Raw genomic sequence first — 3109 nt, 5'->3', positions numbered from 1 at the left:
TGCGAGCAATTTCCTGAAGATTATACCGACCAACAAAAGAGGCGACTCAGGCATAAATGCAGATATTATTATTGGGATGAGCCAAATCTGTATAAGAGAGGGCCAGACTAAATTCTACGACTGTGTGTACCGAATGCTGCTCAACAACGCATATCATCGCAATGTCATAATTCACCATATGGCAGGAACTTTGGAGGCCAGCTCACCGCAGTGAAAGTATTACAAAGTGGGTACTATTGGCCAACATTATTTAAGGATGCAAGAGACTACGTGATGAAGTATGATCGGTGTCAACGCACGGGTAATATTTCATGGAAACATGCAATGCCCATGAACATCATTTTAGAATTGGAGTTGTTCAACGTCTGAGGCATTGATTTCATGGGACCATTCCCACCATCGAATGGTTAAAACTATATTTTGTTAGCAGTCAACTACGTGTCCAAGTGGGTGGAAGCAGTAGCATGCGCCACAAGCGATGCGGCGGTAGTCTCCAAATTTCTGAAGAATAATATTTTCACTCGTTTTGGCACCCCACGTGCCATAATAAGTGATAGAGGCACCCACTTTGTCAATCACACTATCAAAGAAGTGTTGCGCAAATATAATATCCTCAAGTGGCCACCGCATATCATTCACAGACGACTGGTCAGGCTAAAGTGTCCAACCGGGAAATCAAGCTGATATTGGAGAAGGTGGTAAAGCCTTCGCGAAAAGATTGGGCAACAAAGTTGGACGATGCACTGTGGGCATACCGACTACCTACAAAACACCGATAGGCATGTCTCCGTATGCGTTAGTGATTGGCAAAGCATGACATTTACCACTGGAGCTGGAGCACAAAATGCTGTGGGCGGTGAAGAAGCTTAACTTCGATTTGAAAGCAGCAGGGGAAGCAAGAAAACTCCAATTGATCGAGCTTGATGAGTGGAGAACGCTAGCTTATGAAAATGTCAAAATATACAAAGAACAAACAAAGCATTGGCATAACAACCGGCTATGCAGCAAAAATCTCCACGTCGGACAAAAGGTCTTACTTTTCAATTCACGGTTACAGCTCTTTCCCGGAAAATTAAAATCGCGCTTGTCTGGACCTTTTATAATTAAAGAAATATTCCCGCATGGTGCAGTTGAGCTGATTAATGAGGAAGAGACCTGTACATTCAAGGTTAACGGGCAAAGAGTCAAGGCATATTACGGGGGTGATTTTCATCGAGAAAATACCTCTGTAGACCTGAGAAATTCGGAATGAAGGAAAATCGAGTGGCCCCTACGCTGGCATGCGACAAAAAATCATCTGGGGCGCAAGTATTTTGGAATATCCTTTTCTCACTTGTGATTCATGAACTTTCACTACTATGATGTTATTTCAAATATCGTTTATCTGTCTTCATTTTACATCTTTAAAAATAATAATAATAATAATGCGATCGTGGTAAACGATTTTGTAACTTTGTTTTTGTATTTGACCCTCTCAATGTTTTTCTTGCAACGATCGAGGTAAACGATTGTGGAGGCGGTACATAAAGATGCAACTACTTTATTTCGTCACCACAATCAAAAGAAAATAGATCGCCGCAAAGCTGGATACGTCAACAAATAATGCGGGCGACAATGCAAACTTAGGGGTTGTATCTTTCTTTGACTTTATTCCAAATTTTGCACTGTCGCATCGGATTTTAATTTTGAAAATTTTATCACCACATCCTCTTTGGTTTCCGCAATCATCCAACATTAATTCATTTAGTTAGTCACTGCATGATGTCTCTGCATGATGTCTCTTTCCCAATTATGATTTCAATGATGAAACACATGCTTCTATTTTTTCATATACACTAGAGTCAACTTAATTTTAGGACAGTCACCTCATGAAACATTTCTAGCAGTTAGTGGTCTGCTAGCTTTCCTTCAAACTGATCCTTTACGAGACTTCCTAAGAGCATCGCATGACTTTAACGTTGCGAGCGGATCCTACTCGTAGTTGGATGTTCGCATGACACATGCGGGGACAAGCCAAAACGAAGGTAGGAATCGTGATCAACGCATAAATAAATGACCACAATTCCGCTATCGAAAGGGGCATGAGTTTAGTCTAAGAAAAAGCGTCTTGCTTGTAGTTGGATGTCCGCATGACACACGTGAGGGCACGCCAAAATGAAGGCGAGGCACTTGGATTAGCGAAAGGTAAGAGGAAAAAAATAATGTCTAAAATATGCAAGGATATAGGAAAAAAATCATTTAACACCCTAGTGAAAAAGTTTTTTTGAAATAAATCATGCGATGTCTTGGAATCTAGTAAAGTCTTTTTTAAGGTTAAACTTGCGGTCCCTAAATTTTAGAAATATTTTAAGATGAGACCTAGATGAGAATTATGAAAATTTTGGTGTATAGGATTTGAATAAGGCATCCTTAAAAAATCTAGGAAAGAGAAGGCGGTCAACTTTCTAAAGGAAAGCTTTAGCTTATGTTTGAGGACAAACAATGTTTAAATTTGAGGGTGTGATAACGAGCAAAAATGCACGTTATTACAGTGCTAAGTTATAAAACAATGCAGGATTGCGACAATAAAAATATACATTATTACGTCCAAAAGCATTAAGTTCACAATATTGCGGTCGCATGCGTCCATCGCATGAAAACAGTTAAATAATGTATTTTTGTGTAGAAATACATTGATGCAAGGTGGAAAATGTGATCTAAAGAAATCAACGGCCGAGCACATCAAGAGATTGCATTAATGCCAAGCTATGCGATCATTTGCGCTCACGAATATCTACTCAAGAAGGTTGCCGCATAGAGCTGGCGCATCTGGGTGAAAAGCGTAATAAATCACGATGGGACAGAAAGCTGATGACGGTCGATTCTGAATTAAGTTGACAAGCCGTTAACGAACTACTATAGCATGTACACTCAACTTTTTGGTGACAAATATTCGCCGCATCAGACAGAGAATTAATATCATCCCATCAGTGCAATCATAATAGAGAAGAAACCTTTCACCCCGAAGCTCTATAAATACCAGAGGCCACCTTCAGTGAAGGAGTTCGTTCAGTTAGATAATTTTTGCCTTAGATAGAAATAGACTTATTCTTATTTTTCTTTTACTTAG

At 39.7% G+C, this 3109-nt stretch overlaps 1 protein-coding gene across 1 annotated transcript; it reads left to right on the top strand.

Moving 5' to 3' along the window:
* The first annotated feature begins 844 nt into the window (after positions 1-844).
* LOC150037737 (uncharacterized) lies at positions 845-1252 on the top strand. The gene has a single exon (XM_090311002.1). It carries the CDS (start codon positions 845-847, stop codon positions 1250-1252), a length of 408 nt encoding a protein of 135 aa, XP_090167128.1.
* Positions 1253-3109: the final 1857 nt, after the last annotated feature.

The sequence above is a fragment of the Benincasa hispida genome, chromosome 2 (assembly GCF_027475165.1).
Source record: "Benincasa hispida cultivar pf3 chromosome 2, pf3_genome.v1.1, whole genome shotgun sequence".
NCBI lineage: Eukaryota > Viridiplantae > Streptophyta > Magnoliopsida > Cucurbitales > Cucurbitaceae > Benincasa > Benincasa hispida.
This window is presented reverse-complemented; position numbering and strand designations above follow the sequence as displayed.